Below are 17340 nucleotides of genomic sequence, written 5' to 3'. Positions count from 1 at the left end.
TTTATAAGACAACTCTGGAATGATTTGCATTAATACCTTTTATTAAGCATTTCTAAAAAAAACTGTATATGTTTTAATTTACAAGTTGTTGTATTGGTAACACATAAAAACAATGACTTATTTAAGCAAATATCTCAAAGCACAAATATTTTTTACATCAAACATAAGATAATTAATACATTAAGATATAAAGCCTGCAAAACAATCATGACTTGTTTCGGTGGGTCTAATCGGAGCAAAATGAATTAAAAGTCGGTCAGAAAAACGTCTGTATGTGAATAAGGATTACTGATGTTTGCTCAGTGTATTGAAAAAGTATGAGGGGAAAATATGCAACACTGACTTATAACATGCAGATTATAGTTGAGTGTTAAAGTTCCTGTTTACAAAGGTACAAACCATTCAATATTTTAGTGCTAGTGTTTTCAGTGTTTAGTCCTCGGCATCGAGTCACTCCTCTGTCCCGTTCACTTTTTGTTGTCCATGTAGCCGTGGATGGCTTTGTCAAAAACTGCTAGGAAGAAATCCACATCCTCCTTCGTGATGCACATGGGGGGTTGGATGCGGAAGGTCTGAATTCGTGAGAAAACAAAGAAAAAAAGGGGAGATTAACCAGGGCAGCTGCTTTATTCTGCGTCACACAGTAAAGGAAGACATTTCTGGCACTTGAGATAAGAGGTAGAGCTAAGAGTATTCATGGGCTGGTTAAAGGGATAAGGATTGAAATTAAGAATTGGCTCATGATAGAAGTTATTTAATGTTTATCATGTATGGAAAACTGCCATAATTGACATTGCTTTTAACAGAGGGTGATGCGTTTGTGGTCTTTCTATTTTACGATAAATAAGATGAAGTGAATGGACTTTTTTGAAGCATTTGCCTCATATTCTATTTTTTTTTCTTCTAGCATAATAATCACTCTGCAACCAAAACAATCTTACCTGCTGTATTTTATTTTTTTCACTCTCAGACTCTTTAAGAGTTGCCCTCAGACTCTATTGTAGTATTTCTACCGCATGCTGGTGACCCTTCAAAATAAAGCGACAAGGGACAGGCTACTTTTGAGGTGAGTGCTGTTACCTGTCCGTAGATTCCGCCTTTCCCTATCAGGACTCCCATGTCCTTTATGTCCTCAAAGATCTTGCTCATTGCCTCAGGAGGCAGCGGGTCTCTGCTGGCCTGTGGATGACAGAGAAAAGGTTAAAAAAAAAGGGTGGATGTGGCTGAATGTGTTTTATTGACTATATTTAATAAACTAACATTATGAACACTGTCCATCTGCAAGTTTCTAAGCAACTAACCCCTTATGCTTAATGGCCTGCAATTTCCAGGCACATAATCAAGACCTAAAAAACAGACTGTTCTAACAAGGCAGCCGAAAACTGTGTCCTCAAGGGGTAATGATTTATCTATTAGCATACTAATTTGAACTGCAATTCAAAGTACTAAATTGCAGCATTTGCTTCAGGTTCACTAAGATGTTATGACTAGTGTCAGATATGCATATTTCCAAGTAATACCGGGCCAGAATCAAAGATTTGGATAGCAATACTAATATTTTTAATGATTATACATCTGGGTTATGTTCTATCATGTTGCTTTCCACTGTGACATGCATGTTAAAACATAGGACAGTTTTTAAAAGCAAATAACAATAACAACCAGTTTTTGTTATTGTAAATTGAACATGAACAATTGCAAACATTTATTTATTGAGATAAAATTATGTTTTAAAACAAACAGCAATGAAAAGAAAGAAGAAAACGTTGTTTCTACAGACTGTTCTACTATTTGATGAAATACAAATGGGTGTAGAAGAGAGAAACTGATCCTTTTTTTGTATCAACCCTCAAATCTTCAAAATTAGACATAGGTATATATGGATATGTTTGTATGAATCTGCCAGTCTCTATTGCAAGTGAAGGATTGGATGAGCAGAGAAGTAGACAAAAACAAAGCACAGAATCTCAGGTCCAAGCATGTGAAGGGAGGTGAGTGTTACTTCTAATACAAAATAAATACCTTGTCTTTGACCATCTCCACACCAATCTGCAGGCCTTTTCCACGGACGTCACCAATTATCTCATACTTGTCTCTGAGATTTGCCAGTTCTGTCATCAGATAGGTTCCCACAATAAGACTGTTCTGCTGTGTGCCGTCTTCTTTGATAGTCTGTAACGTAAAAGTCTGTCAGTTACTGTTTAAAGTCCAACTAAAGTCACTTAATCCTCATTTTTTAAATCAGTTTATAGCCAATAGCTTTTCATTATTATTATTAAGGGCCTGGGGCACACAATAAATGGTGGCGTAATGACTGTATTAGGGCTAGTGGGCAAAGTGCTATAGTTGATGAGCTACTGCTCTGCCTGATTGAACAGGGACATGCTTTAAGCAAACATGGTTAAAAAGAGTATATGAGTTAAAATATAGTGTGCTTGAGAGTACTTTTCAACCGCAGCTGCAGTAATAAAGCTAATTTAAGGCTACATTTTTTATCAAATTGAACTCTTTTTGTGCTAAAAAACAGGAATGATGTGAAAATAGAGGATGAATTCTTACGTCAAGCACTGATGAAGCAACAGCACAAGCCAGAGGACTTCCTCCAAAGGTGTTGAAGTGGAAGGCCTTACCAAAGGAGGCAGCAATTTCTTGAAAACACATAAATAAACAAGCTTACACTTCCAGCCACTGCTGCCTCAAACAAGGTTGTGTCTGTCTTACAGTACTATCTCACCTGGTGTAGTAACAACAGCTCCCATTGGGAAACCAGTCCCGATGCCCTTCGCCATCGTAACAACATCAGGAATGACGTCATAACCTTGGAAACCCCAGAAGTGGTTTCCTGTTCGCCCAAATCCAGTCTGGACCTGTCGGATGCTAAACAAGTTAGTTTCTCTACATTCTTTTTATTTAAATTTCAAGATATATGATATTTACTAAAAGAAACCAGGCTCTGTAAAGTCTGTTCTTTCATGAGTTTTACCTTTAGAGGTAACATGATAAAAAACAATAGTGCCTGATCTTCCCTTGTTACATGGTGTTCGCTTTATGTCCTTTATTTTTGAGCATAACATAACTTTGTGTATCTAACCTCATCGGCGATGCAGATCCCTCCTCTTTCTCTTACAAGTTTGTAAGCCTCCTTGAGGTAGTTCTTAGGGTACTGAACAGCTCCTCCCATTCCCTGCACAAACAAAACACATTCACATCCAACCATCTTGAATAACACGAGCAGTCATACTGAACATGAGATAACAATGATCATCAATGGCCAAATAACAAGGTACGCAATAAGGTTATGACTTTTTCAGGTCAATACCAATTCCAGAAAAGGATTTAATACCTGAATCGGCTCTGCAAAGAAAGCAGCAATTCGACTTGGCACACTTGTAGCAAATGTTTCCTTAAGCTGTCCAATGTACTTGTCATTCGCCATGCAATGACCTGTGGGATTAAAGGAAATTGTTTTAGTGACAAAGTAGCATATAAATGCAGTATAACCAAAATAGTTCTTAACGCATTACAGCACCGAAGGGTTGAGCAATTATTCAATACATTGTTTAATGTCTTTTCATATAATACAGAAGTATTGACAAATGTCCAATTTCATAATTTGCTTTGGAAGATTAACATTATATTGTTGGAGAAATATTGAAGACGCTGTCATAAAGCAAGAGTCCCATGGACAATAGCGGTGAGTTATCCTCTTTATGAGAGCACCAAGAGTGATAACCAGAGTGTGTTGAACCATGTGTGCACGTGTTTGTGTACCTTGGGCACAGCCACATTCTCTGATGGTCTGCACAGGAGAGTCTCTGCAGTGGCTTCCTCCCCACGGACCTCTGAACACATCAGGACACATGGTCTGTTTGTTTGGGCAGAAACCTAGTCAGCTAGATCAACCCGACAGCAACAGTCACTCATAATAAAAGCAGAAGTTTTCACTACATGCACAAACGGCTCTTTCATTCAATTATTTTAGCTGAACTGACTATACTCCATCATCATCGTCACTGAATGTAGCTTTTAGCACTTAGAAGATCCTCTCATGGGTGACTGAGAGAAGAGCATGCTGGCCAAAGAGTATTGTGTTTTGTATTGCTGCGTATGACACTGCAATACGTAAATGTATACATACATTTGAGCAGCCTAAACCAGTGGCGATGGGATATTTATACGGTGAGTTGGAGGTCAGACCCATGGTCTGCTGGGTGCCACCGTGGTACGATCCTCTGGAGGATAAAAACAACACAAACAAACGAACAATCAGAAACATTTTGAAGATTTAAAGCAAGTCAACATTTTGATATAGCACATTAGGATACTAGACTTGTACCTGAAAGTGATGATGTCAAAGTTTCCTGTGTAGAGTCGAGACATCAGCATGGCCAGATCATTGGCTTCTGAGCCGCTGTTGGTCAGATATACCACCTGGACAGAGACACAAAGATCAGCAGATATTTTAATCACAGTCATTTACCCAGGCACCTGCTCTCAGCTGATCAGGGATAAAAAATAAAATAAATCACCATTGTACCTTAAGAGGATCTGGTAAGTGGGAAGCTAGTTTCTCACAGTACTCATGGATAGTAGGATGGATGTAGATGTTTGTAGTATGCCACAGTCTCTCCAACTGTCTCTGTGTGGCTGCTGTCACCTTCCTGTACCCACAGATGTCAGGTTCAGAGCAACAATGTACTCTGATTTTTGACTGATAACTGTCAGAATTAGACATGCTATCACAGCAAAGAATAAAAGGACCTTACGGGTGGCAGTGGCCCAAACTGACGGTAGCCACACCAGCAAATAGATCCAGGTACCGCTTCCCGTCCACATCCCACAGCCACTGCATGTTTCCCTGGTGGATGAACACTGGTTTCTTATAGTAGGTTATCTTCATGACCATGGGGTTGCAGTTCTGCCTGCGGATCTCCATCATCCGCTCTTTGGACATACCCTGGACAGAGACAAATACACATGAAAAATAATTTAAGTACTCATGAAAGACCTTTTAAGTTAAATGTCTGTCTCCATGAAATTTAATATAGACATTCAAGGTCCACAGAGGACCAAAGGGGTCTAAAGCTCCTCAGAGTACCTTTAAATATTATTAACATATTGCAGTGTATGTACTTTACTATTGCTGATCATTTCAATTTCACTTAAATTTGTTATGATTGTAAATGTAAATTGTAACACCTGCCATGTAAAGTTAAATATTTATGCAGCCCCGTTGCATGACTAAGTTAGATTTTATACCAAATTCATTAAAGAATCCAGCCCTGTCTGGATGCCACAACACCCTTACCTTGTATTCCTCTGGTTTGAAATTGCATGAGGGCATATCTGGGAGGTCTGCAGGTTGATATTTGAGGGCTGATTTCTGACATACTGCACCTGTGAAATGGTTTCAATTGAAATTCAGAAAGAGGTTAAGGAGATTGTTAGACCTATCGCTATCGGAGTCGCATTGAAAAACTATGAAGTGGTACAAAGCTCTGTTTCACCACTCTGTGGACATTGCCACTATAAACAGCTACATTATCCACATGGAAATGTGTGCAATGGCACACAATACTCCCATGAAACACCAGGATTTTTAGGAACTGCTCTCAGCTCAGCTCATGGGAGTACCACTTGACCATTCTTCATGGAGAGAGGCAATACAATCACACAACTTTCACAATGGCTCAAACATATCAGTCCACAAAGGTGTGTAATCTGTAAGAAAAATACTCCATTCTGGTGCATGCTTGTTGTGATTGTAGACAGGCTACCATGATTACCTGGCAGTAAAAAAATGAAAATAAAAGACAATTACAGGCAAAATTATCACACAAAACACAAAGTATGCAAAATCGGAAATGTCTTAATTTTGATTTCTTTCTAGTCAAGGCTCTATATTGTTTCACAATAATGAGATGGAACTGGCATTTCCCATTGATTTGCTAAAAAGAATTGTAGCTGTGGGAAGGCATTCATAGATTTGAAACCAGTATACATTTTATCTGCAAAAAAGGAAAGAGTGATTTTAAAATGTATAGCCTTGTTCCTTCATTCAGAATTATCTGGTCAATATTTCATCCAATTAAGACCTGGTTAATGTTGAACCACATTAACTTCACATTCTGCAACACAGGAAGAACAATGCTTCCTGTTTTTCCCAGTCTACTCATGGCTGGTAATGTCAGTTAGAACTGGTCTGCAGCACGTCTGGTGTTCAATCGCCCCAAGTTCTCCCACACAACTTCCCTTCTCCGTTCTCTACACTGGCTCCCTGTAAGAGCTCGCATCCAGTTTAAGACTCTGGTGCTAGCCTACAGGGCAGTGAAAGGAACAGCTCCTTCCTATCTCCAGGCCTTGGTCAAGCCCTACACCCCTGCCCGACCACTTCGCTCTGCTGCCTCGGGGCGATTGGTTGCCCCGTCGCTCAGAGGTCACAGCTTTTTTCTGTCCTGGTGGAATGAACTCCCCACTGACGTCAGGACAGCAGAGTCACTGCCCATCTTTCGGCGCAGGCTGAAAACTCACCTCTTCAAGAAGTACTACCCTGAGCCTTCCTCGTAGCACTTATTGCATTCGTATTAGCTGTTGCACTTACTGTATTCGTATCAGTTCGCTGCACTTATTGAATTCGTATTTGTTTACTGCACTTATCCTATTTGTAGTAGTTTGTAGCACTTATTATATTCGTATTAGTCTGTTGCAATTATTGTATTCGTAGTAATTTGCCTCTGCACTATACTTTTGCTCTGGTTTATGCTTTTAGATGCTTGTTTAAGAAAGGAGATGCACTTATGACTTCTGGTGACTGGTAGTTCTCTTGAATACCTATGTTGAATACACTTCCTGTAAGTCGCTTTGGATAAAAGCGTCTGCTAAATGACTGTAATGTAATGTAATGTAATGTCTGACAAATATATAATTGATATCATTAAATAAAATGTAATGCTGTTACTCTCTGGAGAAACATTTAAATTGAGCACAGAAAAGTGAAGATTATGAAGTCTTAGTCACTGTGTTAACTTTTCAAATAAGAAAGTATTTCCTGGCGTGTGTGCAGGATTTTATCTTTGCAACATTCTCTGCTTTAATAAAATTTGATGAAGTTGACTTAATTCTTACGTCACCGTATCAAGTCATGTTTGCAACAGTCTGTTTTTGAATAGCAGTGAGAATATATTACCTACTGTTGTGCAGCAATCTCTACTGCAGCCTTTAAAACAATATTAAACCAATTATTATCTCTGATTCCTGAGCTTCACAGAAATAAACAAATTATCTTAATTCTAAATGAATATCATTTAATTTATTCCTGAGCCAACAAGCTGATATTAATTACCATTAAATGTATTGCCACCTGATATTCTAAGTTTACTTTGTCACATCCTAAAGGCTACAGTTAATAAAATACCTCCGATCATCAGCAACAGATCATGATCAACATATTGTGTTTTTGTTCATCTCCATGGTTACTCACCACTTCCCAGGTGAAGTTTGGCCAAACCAGGTGAACAGCAAGGCTGCCCTGATAAAACCGCGCAACGGCCTCTTAGAGAGGAAACAACTTTAAACATGATGAGTAAATCAAGTACAGAGACCACACAGCTTTCCTACTCATGTCACCATCTGACACTAAGCAGCAGACTTATATCAGGCTCTTCTTTTTTTCTAAATAGTCTCATAGGATGGGTGGACAGTGAGCAGCCAATGGTACCCAGATCCCAACAAACCACAATGATTTCTCTGAAACGTCACATAAATAAATGTATAACCAGTGACACCTTGTCACCAGATTTCCACTGTACATGCTCACTGACTGGGTTTAGAAATAAAAAAAAAGATCAGATATGTCTGGTGGTGCCGGTTCTTTCCTGTTTGGGGCCAGAAAAGACGCTGACCTCACTCAGTCTCAGGTGAGTGATTGAGTGTGAGTGTGCTTGCTTTGCTGAAAACAGGCAGCTTCATGTCGCATCTGAGAAGTGGCAGTATTTGTGGCTATAAAAAGCCTGATCCCTCATACTGATCATCCTGGTCTCCACAACCCCTTAGGTGTGCTTCCTAAATAACACTTATATACATTCCTCTGCTTAACCAGACTTCCCTTACTGACTCCTTCTTTATCCCCAATCCCATCATATCATCCTTTATTGAGTAAACAAACTAAATTGGCATTTTCAACTTTTTTGTTTTGTGGACTCACTCCACGTTTGGTAGATTTAACAAGGACCAACTCGTAATGGCCTGAATATTACTTATTTGTGTCACATTTCATTTGGTGTTAATCTTAAAGTCTTAATCCATTAATTGGATGGAATGTATTTAACTCACTCTATTGTGAACTGTACAAATAATACGGCGCCGACCTTTTGGAAGCCCCAGTTCTGAAATCTGCTGAGCCACATCTCGTCAAGAATGCTAGGCAAGAAGTTATTGTGTTTGAAACTCTCACAGCCTAATGAGCCTAATGAGCCTAATGAGGGTCACCCCTCTAAGAGCCCTCATTTGTCTACAGTAGTTTTGGAAGCATACAAGTATTTGTGGTACACAGACAGATTACTGCAAAGATTAATCAAGTCCTTAAATGCCCTCGCTCTGTGTTGTTTTTTTTTACTTTGGGGCGGCTGTGGCGTAGTGGAGAGCAAGGTAGTTCTCCAATCAGAGGGCCGGTGGTTCGATACCCGGCTTCGGCAGTCGATGTGTCCTTGGGCAAGACACTTAACCCCAAGTTGCTCCCGAAGGCTTGCCATCGGTGTGGACTGGATGATGAATGTTAGTTAGAGTCTGATGGTGGCACCTTGCATGGTAGCCTGTCATCAGTGTGTGAATGGGTGAATGATATGTAATATACTACTGACTGTAAGTCGCTTTGGATAAAAGCGTCTGCTAAATGACTGTAATGTAATGTAATGTAATGATAGTTCAGTTGTTATAGTCAGGTAGTTTAGTTGCTTGCTGTTTGGGTAAAATTTTTGCATCCAGCACATTTCAATGTCTCATGGAGCGTGTGTTTGGGTACTGTACTCTTGTATTCGGACATTGTGACCCTCTTTTGTGCAGGACTGTCTAGAGCAGTTTGAGGAAGCACTCCCTTAGATGAATAAGCAAGAACTTAACAAAGAGATATCTAAGTATTAGTTTTTTAGAATGGATAAAGCATTTAATTATATGTGGTGTTTGTTTTTTGCTGGAGAGGAAGGAGATTAATTTAACACATAGGAAATGTCAAAAACTCTTTGACTGGAAGTCTTTGACTGTGTCAGGTGAGGTTAGGTAAGGTCACCCTGCACAGTGTTCACAGCTAAAAACCCATTAAGCCATTTGGACACTGCAACACCAGACGTGATCTGCTTCTGATCCAGAGCCAAAAGAAAGGTTACAGGATTTAAAAAAAAAAAAAAAAAAAAAAGGATTAAATCTTTTCAGCTTCCACGGTGGAAGACAGTAGAGCCTTTAAAATGAATACCTGCAGGGGGAGGTGTGACCAATGTGTAACACTACAAGGTTGTTCCTCAAGCTCACAGATTTTTATTATTATTATTACATTCACATCTATAATCAGCAACAAAACATGTGTTCAGAAATTACAATCATACAATCAACATTACATTCAAGCATGATTCAGCAGACAGAAACAGGCAAAGTGATCTTCAAGTCAGTTGTTATAAAGGCACTCTACAATATTATTTTTTCATTTATCTGTTGAGGTATATTAAATCTTTTGTAGGTAGAAACCAGTAAAAGAACCTGAGAATTTAAGAATTATCCAACCAAAAAACCCAGTCAGATGTTGCGAGTTCTTTGCCAACAAAGTAGCTAGCAGTACTAGCTCCAAAAGTTGCTTAAACTACACTTCTTTCCATGTAGTTGTGGATTGACTTGTTAAAAATTGCCAGGAAGAAATCTGCGTCCTCCATCGTGATGCACATCGGTGGTTTGATGCGGAAAGTCTAAAGAGGGGAGAAAAAACAGAAAACAAGAAGGGAGATTATGGGTTTGCAAATGATTTGTACCACATGCTGACTCTGCAAAAAAATTAACTGAGAGAGGGGCAGAAGGTGAGTGCTGTTACCTGTCCGTAGATTCCGCCTTTCCCTATCAGGACTCCCATGTCCTTTATGTCCTCGAAGATCTCACTCATCGCCTGGGTAGGCAGAGGGTCTCTGCTGGCCTGTGGATGAGAGAGAAAAGGTTGAAAAAAATGGTTGATGTGGCTGAATGTGTTTTATAGACTATATTTAATAAACTAACATCATAAACACTATCCATCTGCAAGTGTCCTAGCAACTTACAGCTTAATGGCTTGCAAACTTCCAGGCCAAAGCAATAACAGTAACTGCTTTAGTCTGATAATTATTCGATTGTGACTTAAGCACCTAACCTTGATTGGATCGAGAGGTTATACATCTGAATATTATCCTACATAGCAAATTAAGTAGTTTCTTTATGAGGGACACCTAAAGGGAATGGACAAATTATTTTTGTTTCGTTGCTATGAAGACTGTCAAAAGTTATTGAACCAATTTGATGCTAAGAGGCTGTAGTTTTAGTTTTAGACTGACTTGCTTTCTTGTCTTTCTTGCCATTACAGTTGTCATTTGTTTGCTATAGGTTATCATAAATTTGGATATAATTTTTCTGGCTACTTTACATAATTCTGGGGAATTCACTGCTGACACAACAGCACGCTTCCAAAGAATACTCTGAGTGTTTCCAGCTAAAATAAAAAAAAAAGAGGCAAATTATGGCATTAGAGAGGCCAGAGTCCTTAACCCTAAAATGCGTGCCCAATTAAAAATTATGCAATGTAGCAACGGAAAGTCTCTCAACCCATAATCACATATGCAAAGAACAGCAAAACATCTAACGCAAAGAGGAACATTGGTTCAAATTAAAGCCTTAACAACACTGACACAGCAGGATATATTTGGCCAAAAATCTCTGCAATTGCCTCAACAATTACTGAGTTGGTTCAAAACACAAAAACTGAACATCACACTGAAGGGAAATTAATGTTAATTGTCACAACACCACACAATTAAATATACCATCTGTATTTACCCCATCGTAGTATTAAGAGCAGTGGGTGACTACATACAGCACCCGGGGAGCAGTTTTGAAGCCCATAGTCATGCTCATGGGTACATTGGCAGTGTTCAGGAGGTGAAATGACACCACTCCAACCTCCTGATACCTGCAGGGACTTGAACATGCAACCCTCCCTCCAGTTCCCACGCAAAGTCTCCCACTGGCTGAGCTACTAATGCTGTATTTAATCCTGGACAACTTTTGAATTGTCAACTCGTAAAACTCACTCCGTTTACTCCACGCAAACGTATCCGATCTCGATAGCAGCGACAACGCTGTTGGTAGCGGTCTTCACTGTTGTGATTTACTCCTCGCTTCCGCTGCACAGCTGACAACGGCATGACACTGATTGGCTAATTGTCAGTTCACCCACCGCGTTTATTGATCCCTTTTTAATCGAGAAACCGCTGTTTCATGTCACGATGCCAGACAAACAGTCGACTTGAATACGATGGTGTTGTGCTGACTCGAAGGTCATGACCCAGGCAAGGACAGCTTTCTTAATTTATCAGTTTGCCTCTTTTCAAATACAATATTTGCCATTATAAACATATAAAAACATAACTTCAGTCAGTAGTGCATTTACTGCAGCTGAGATTGTTTTCTTCCCATTCACAAATGGTCACTGCCGCTCCAGCTAATGGTTAACTAGGGCACTGCTGAACCATGCCCCTGGGAGGCTCAGCACACACACGTTGTTCAGGCATGTGAGTTGAGGTTAGAACGTTTTATACAAAATGAATACCTTGTCTTTGACCATTTCCACACCAATCTGCAGGCCTTTTCCACGGACGTCCCCGATTATCTCATATTTGTCCCTGAGTTTGGCGAGTTCTGTCATCAGATAGGTTCCAACATTAAGACTGATCTGCTGTGCGCCGTCTTCTTTGATTGTCTGTAAAGTAAAAATACGTGAGGCATGTTTGAATTTATATTTAGTGTGGCTATGGGATTAGAAATATCTAATTATCAGATGCAGCTACAACAACATTACGCAGAAATACATGGGAAATATGGTCGATTTAAAAGTAGATGATTTCTTACATCAAGCACTGATGAAGCAACAGCACAAGCCACAGGATTTCCTCCAAAGGTGTTGAAGTGAACCCCCTTGGCGAACGAGGCAGCAATTTCTGGAAAACACATGAATAATCAAGCTTACACCTCCATTCCCTGCTGCTTCAAATAAGTAGGCTGTTTTGCGCTTGTTTAGTGGAGAGAATGCAAACTCTGAACTCTCAAAAAAGAATCACCTTGAAACATCCCTACCTTGGAAACCAGGTTGTCGTGTCTTCCCACGCATCTTGCAAATTTAATAGTGGAAATAATGGAGAACAACACACTTTGCACACTCACTCGTAACTGCATGTAATATTTTATGAATATACAAGCGGACAAGGTGCAAACAAGGTTTTTACATCTTAGGCTAATATCTCACCTGGTGTAGTAACAACAGCTCCCATTGGGAAACCATTACCAATGCCCTTCGCCATTGTAACCATATCAGGAATGATGTCATGACCTTGGAAACCCCAGAAGTGGTTTCCTGTTCGCCCAAATCCAGTCTGGACCTGTCAGGTGCAAAAAAGATGATTATGTTAAAATTCACTTCTCGATTTTTCTTAAACCTGAAATGCTCGACAGAGCAGCTAAAGAAATAAAGATATCTCTCTCATTTCAGTTAAGTGAATATTTCATTCACCAGGTGGCAGGAAGCAAACCTCCAAATCAATGAGAATGACATTTTTGTACAGACAATATTGTTTGAAGTATAAATAATAAAGAAAACCCATTATTATAAAATATGAAATGTGTATCTAACCTCATCAGCAATGCAGACCCCTCCTCTCTCTCTTACAAGTTTGTAAGCCTCCTTGAGGAAGTTTTTAGGATACTGCACAGCTCCTCCGACTCCCTGTACAAATCAAACACATTCACATCCCACAGTCCAAACACCAGCTGTCGTCACAATGAACACAAATGGCATACTAACAAAGTACTCTGTTCTTGATTTTCTGATGTCAGCTAAATTAATTCATCATTTACTTGCTATTACTGTGAAGACATACAATCCATAATGTTAATATTCATTGTGACAAAGCAACATATCAGACATACAAAAACATTAACGACACGTTGACACTAAGACTACATTTCTTGTAATTCTCGACAAAATAATTCACTACCTGAATCGGCTCTGCAAAGAAAGCAGCAATTCGACTTGGGACACTTGTAGCAAATGTCTCTTTGAGCTGTCCAATGTACTGGTCATTTGCCATGCAATGACCTGTGGGATTAAACAAAGGGTTTATTTTAAACTAATACAGACAATAGCATGTGTATACAAAGATAATGCTACTCTTTAAACAAAAGCTACAGGCAAAATATTGTTAATCATCTTTCCAGTTCATGAATGAATGAAAGTTAAAGCTTAGTCACATAGTTAGATTTTAAATTCTTGAACAAATACAAAACAACTTTGTTGTTGTTGAGATTTCACTCCTTCCATTGTATTTTAATATTTTTGAAATTGTATTGTACTTTGGGGATTGGGATGAGGGTGTTATAATCACCATGATATCAATTTTGTCCAAATTTTCTACATTTATAACAACAAATGGTGAGCTATCTAGCTGAGACACAGGCATGCCATACTATAACTTTAAAATTCCTGCAGACGGTAAAAGGTTAAAAGAGATAAATGATCAACAGTAGGAGACTTTGGACTTTTTCTGGGTTAAAACTGACCTGTTTTACCCTCATAACTTTTAAGCAGATAAGAGAAAGAACCACAATCGTGAATTGCAACTCTACAAACATACATACAGTGCACATTTCTTTAAGCTGTCACATAGATCTGTACAGAATTATAAAACTAGACAAATACTTTAAAATGTTTTTTCACCTTGGATGAAGACAAAACCCCTCTCAGAGACAAACATTCACTCTAACAAAAGATGCATTTATATGTGGATGTTGTGTTGCATGTCAAATAATTTGCAATTAAAATGAAAAAAAAAAAATACAAACGGTGTTTATCACTGTGCAGGAACACAACACAAAGACAGCAAGGTTAATGTTTTGTAGGAATATTGCAAAAGGGTAAAAATGTTTAATCTTACGGTCAACGAGAGTGTTCCTGTTTACTGTTTATGAGAGAAGCGCGAGTGTGTTGAGACATGTGTGCACGTGTTTGTGTACCTTGGGCACAGCCACATTCTCTGATGGTCTGCACAGGAGAGTCCCTGCAGTGGCTTCCTCCCCACGGACCTCTGAACACATCAGGACACATGGTCTGTTTGTTTGGGCAGAAACCTAGTCAGCTAGATCAACCCGACAGCAACAGTCACTCATAATAAAAGCAGCACAAATAAATCATCAAGAAACTTGGAATGCTGCCACAGCACTTCAGATAACTATGGCAACTAAACGAAAAACAGAAAATATATGCACGGAATAAGAGGCATTGAGAACATTATAAAAAAATTGTGCTTTTAATATGGCACTGTAATATATTAATGTATACATACATTTGAGCAGCCCAAACCATTGGCGATGGGGTATTTATATGCTGCGTTGGAGGTGAGGCCCATGGTCTGTGGGCTGCCACCGTGGTACGATCCTCTGGAAGAGAAAAATCAGAAACCTTTCAGTCATTTAGATGAGAAGTTTTCTGCAATTTCATATACTTTTAATCTAATTATGACTCACATGAGTATGTCATAACCCCTAAAAAGACTTTTACCTGAAAGTGATGATGTCAAAGTTTCCTGTGTGAAGTCGAGCCATCAGCATGGCCAGGTCATTGGCTTCTGAGCCGCTGTTGGTCAGATATACCACCTGGACAGAGACACCAGGAGACATTTTAATTTAGTCCACATATTTATCCAGGATCCTGGTCTCAGATGATAGGATAAAAACCACCAACGTACCTTAAGAGGATCTGGTAAGTAGGAAGCTAGTTTCTCACAGTACTCATGGAGAGGAGGATAGACGTAGATGTTTGTAGTATGCCACAGTCTCTTCAACTGCTGCTCTGCGGCTGCTATTACTTTCCTGTACTCACAGATGTCAGAAATCAGATATAAGAATGATTGAATTAATACATTTTTATTAGGAACTGTATATCTAGTCAGCAACACAGTAAAGAAAAAAAGGACCTTACGGGTGGCAGTGGCCCACACTGACAGTAGCCACACCAGCAAATAGATCCAGGTACCGCTTCCCGTCCACATCCCACAGCCACTGCATGTATCCCTGGTGGATGAACACTGGTTTCTTAAAGTAGGTAACCTTCATGATCATGGGGTTGCAGTTCTTCCTGCGGATCTCCATCATCCGCTCTTTGGACATACCCTGGACAGAGACAAAGACAGAGTGCAGGAGTTACAGTCAATGTCAGTATCAGCATATAAATATCTACCATTTTATATTAATAACTTGGTGATTACTGAATACAAGGCCCAACAGTGTGAGACAGAGACACTGTATTCCTGGAGGAAATTGTTCTTTATTACCGTGTATTCCTCTGGTTTGAAATTGCATGGGGGCATATCTGGGACGTCTGTGAGGGCTGATTCCTGACATAATGCACCTGTGAAACAATTGTGATAGAGGTTCAGACAGTGAGGTAAAAAGAGACATGTTTTCTTTGAGGAGCAACATGAGACGACAGTGTTAATTGGCTGATTTTGTGTGGCTTTTGAGTCACAAAACACCTGTCAGTGACATTTTACTGACATTTGAGAGTTCTCTCTCAAATATTTCCCCCTTATTATCTACAGACCGACAGATGAACAATTTAAATTAGTGTTGATGCTGTGATTGTTTACATGAAGTTCAGACTTTTGGTATGAAATACCAGAGCTTACACTCTAACCACATGCGTTCACCCTGACCCTGCATTGTGTAACACAGGATAAAGTCCTGCCTGTTAACCCTTCAATGTAAAATGTAAGATTGAATGAGCTCTGGTCTGGTTGGGTCCAGTCTGGTGACCAAATTTGACTGAAATATTATATCCAAGTGACTAACAGTCTTAAAATAAATCCTTTTTTATCCACCGTCCATACAGGTTTTCAACTGTATGGACTGTATTGGAATAAATTGATATAAATGGGGTAGACAAAACAATAGAAACATTATGCAAATGCATGGCTTAATACAATAACAAGGTTTAAGCCTAACTACCACTTGTGAAAGTTAACTAGTTAACTTCCGTGGATTTATTCACGTCAGGCTTTGCTAATAGGAAGAATTAATGTTATTAAAGTTAGAACAAATGTGCTGTTTCAACCTAATTATATATATATAGCTCACGCTGCATTCAAGACAGCTCGGAGATTTCCCAAGTTTAAGTTTTCCCAAATAACTTTTGTGGTGAGAATATAACTTTTAGAGATTCTTTACAGTAACCATCTACCATCTATTAACATTTGCATATAACATCATTTGATATCAATTTACATGCACAACAGATTTTAGAATATGATTAATATGTATATTTTTGATTAAATAAATGTACTTTATGTTGTATTTTAGTTCATGGTTTCCCATAATATAAGTGCTTCTTTGTAATGTGTTCAGAGTTTTCTGGAACGCAGCTTAATTAATATTCACCCCATGTTTTTGTTGTACAAGAAGCAATAACAGACCATAATAAACCAACTAACTCACCACTTGCCAAGTGGAATTTGACCGAACCGGACCGAGAGCAGGGCTGCCCTCTTAAAACACAGCGGCCACTTAGAGAGGAAACGACTTTGAACATGTTGACCACCTTAAGGGAGCAGCACAGCGACCCGACTCACTCTGCCGTCCGACACTCATCTGCAGAAGACCCTGTGAACTCTACCACGTCACAGGATGCGTGCGCACCTACACGAGTTGCATTTGTAAACAAAATGTCAAGTAAATGATTACTCTGCAAATGATAAGGAACTTTTTTTTTTTTTTTTTTTGTTCTCCCAATATCTTACATATTTCCCAGTGACTCAATATTCGTAATACCAAAATGTATCAATAGACTGGACACACAGGGCAAGACATGAATAAATATACATAAATAATAAATATTACTGAATATTATTTAACTTTACACTTCTATTATCAACTTGTCGTGATTGGCCTTTAATGCCTTTTGTGAATATGAATGAAACTAAATCTGACACTGGAAGTTATTGAAAAGAAAAATCATGAATTTATTTATGCACAGTACCAGTCAAAGGTTTGGACACACCTTCTCATTCAACT

General features: G+C 39.0%; 2 protein-coding genes across 2 annotated transcripts; both read right to left on the bottom strand.

Annotated features, from left to right (window-relative positions):
- Positions 1-26: 26 nt before the first annotated feature.
- On the bottom strand, positions 27-7653 carry LOC129102201 (alanine--glyoxylate aminotransferase 2, mitochondrial-like). Its single transcript, XM_054612232.1, has 14 exons — positions 7481-7653; positions 5309-5397; positions 4767-4957; positions 4538-4661; positions 4337-4431; positions 4139-4232; positions 3772-3865; positions 3344-3444; positions 3092-3184; positions 2735-2867; positions 2560-2648; positions 2023-2172; positions 1081-1179; positions 27-572 (listed from the first exon to the last, which is right to left on the bottom strand). Exons 1-14 carry the CDS (start codon positions 7575-7577, stop codon positions 468-470), a joined length of 1554 nt encoding a protein of 517 aa, XP_054468207.1. The 5' UTR covers positions 7578-7653; the 3' UTR covers positions 27-467.
- Positions 7654-9505: 1852 nt separating this feature from the next.
- Positions 9506-16936, bottom strand: LOC129102107 (alanine--glyoxylate aminotransferase 2, mitochondrial-like). The gene is made up of 14 exons (XM_054612083.1): positions 16765-16936; positions 15606-15682; positions 15254-15444; positions 15021-15144; positions 14834-14928; positions 14619-14712; positions 14290-14383; positions 13275-13375; positions 12911-13003; positions 12527-12659; positions 12133-12221; positions 11834-11983; positions 10073-10171; positions 9506-9950 (listed from the first exon to the last, which is right to left on the bottom strand). Exons 1-14 carry the CDS (start codon positions 16856-16858, stop codon positions 9843-9845), a joined length of 1542 nt encoding a protein of 513 aa, XP_054468058.1. The 5' UTR covers positions 16859-16936; the 3' UTR covers positions 9506-9842.
- Positions 16937-17340: the final 404 nt, after the last annotated feature.

Source organism: Anoplopoma fimbria, chromosome 14 (assembly GCF_027596085.1).
Source record: "Anoplopoma fimbria isolate UVic2021 breed Golden Eagle Sablefish chromosome 14, Afim_UVic_2022, whole genome shotgun sequence".
Classification (NCBI taxonomy): domain Eukaryota; kingdom Metazoa; phylum Chordata; class Actinopteri; order Perciformes; family Anoplopomatidae; genus Anoplopoma; species Anoplopoma fimbria.
This window is presented reverse-complemented; position numbering and strand designations above follow the sequence as displayed.